The following is a 1,608-nucleotide window of genomic DNA, read 5'->3' on the forward strand; positions in this document are numbered from 1 at the left end:
CCCCCCGGCACCCCCCTGCCGCTGCGGCGGGACAGGGACCACAGCCCCACACAACAGCCACAGACCCCCGGCGTGGGCCACCTCCAAGGGACGGGCAGGACCCTGGGGCTGGGGACTTTCACTCTCCACCAACCCCAGCACTCCCAGCAGGAGAAGGCAGCCCCAGCACCCGCAGTAGCCCAGGGAGCCCCACCATGCCCAGCATTCCCAGTAGTCCCAGCATGCCAAGGCAGCCCCAGCATCCCAATATGCCCAGGCAAACCCAATAGCCTCAGCATGTCCCTGTATGCCCAGGCAGCCCCAGGAGTCCCGGCAGCCCCAGTAGTGCCAGTATGCCCAGCAGCCCCAATATCCATCCCAGCAGTCCCAGTAATCCCAGCAGCCTCAGCCCCAGTATGCCCAGGCAGCCCCAGAATTCCAAAATGCCCACGCAGCCCCAGCAGCCCCAGCACCTCCCAGCACCCTGCTAAGCCTGGCAGCTCTGATACCCCCAGTAAGTCCTGCTAGCCCCAGTAACCCCCCAGCCAGTCCTGCTGGCCCCAGTAGCCTCCCAGCAAGTCCCGCTGGCCCAGCAACTCCCCGCCCCAGCAAGTCCAGCTCGCCCCAGTATCTCCCGGTGTCCCCCCAGCCTCCCCTGCCCCAGCAGCCCCAGCACCACGGCCCACAGAGCCCCTCCCTGCAGTGCCCAGCTGCCGGTGCCCCCCGGTCCGTGGTGCCCCTACACCTGGTACAGAACCCCCCAGCTCCCACAGAGCCCCGTGCCTGATGCGCCCTGCACCCGATGCTCCCATGGCTGATACCTTGGACCCCTGGTAGCCACAGATCCCCCGACTCTCCCAGGTGCCCACCTCCCTATGTCCCCGGTGTCCCCCGTGCCCGGAGTTCCCGGGTCCCTGGCGCCCCTGGTGCCGAGTACTCGGTACCCAATACCCGCAGCTGCCTGTGGGCACACCGGCCCTGGGGGGTGGCAGGAATGGGGGTTCGGGGGAGGTGGGGGCCCGGGGAGGGCTCAGCGCGGGGAGGAGGCGCGATGCGGGGCTGGGCCCGGCTGCGGGACACCGGTCCCCGTGGGAGCGATTGGGGACACACGCGTGTGCGGGAGCCTGGTGCCCCCCGGTACCCACAGCCCCTGGTGCCCCCCGGTACCCACAGCCCCCGGTACCCGCAGCAGGCGATGCTGCCCCGGTGCCCGCATGCCCGTCTCCCCGGTGCCGGTACCTGCGGGCGGCGGGCGGCAGCAGGGCCGGGCTCCAGGCGGCGGCGGGCGGCGGCAGCAGCAGGCAGAGGGACAGGCAGAGCCCCAGGGCTGCGGGCAGGGCTGCGGGCAGGGCCGGGCGGCGGCGGCCCCCCCGGCCCCCGGCCATGCCGCTCCGCGGGGCTCGGCGCTGCCCGGCCACCGGCACCGGCACCGGCACCGAGCGGGCAGCGGGGGAGGGGAGGAGGAAGGAGGAGGGATGGAGGAGGGATGGAGGAGGAGGGATGGAGGAGGGACCCCCCGCCTGCCCCCCCCGCCTGCTCCCCCGCCTTCCGCCCCGCCGGCACAGGGGTCCCGCTGGCGGGGAGGACACGGGGTGCGGGGGGCTGTTTGGGAACTTGGGGGGCACACCG

The 1,608-nt window shown here is 72.7% G+C and overlaps 1 protein-coding gene across 1 annotated transcript in view; it reads right to left on the bottom strand.

Annotated features, from left to right (window-relative positions):
• Positions 1-1,364, bottom strand: part of EMID1 (EMI domain containing 1) — a 10,407-nt gene extending 9,043 nt beyond the window's left edge. The window contains exon 1 of the mRNA XM_041488750.1: positions 1,219-1,364. Within this exon, the coding sequence (XP_041344684.1) occupies positions 1,219-1,364 (146 nt within the window). The remainder of the gene's footprint in view (positions 1-1,218) is intronic.
• Positions 1,365-1,608: the final 244 nt, after the last annotated feature.

The sequence above is a fragment of the Pyrgilauda ruficollis genome, unplaced genomic scaffold (genome assembly GCF_017590135.1).
Source record: "Pyrgilauda ruficollis isolate IOZ18807 unplaced genomic scaffold, ASM1759013v1 scaffold9, whole genome shotgun sequence".
NCBI lineage: Eukaryota > Metazoa > Chordata > Aves > Passeriformes > Passeridae > Pyrgilauda > Pyrgilauda ruficollis.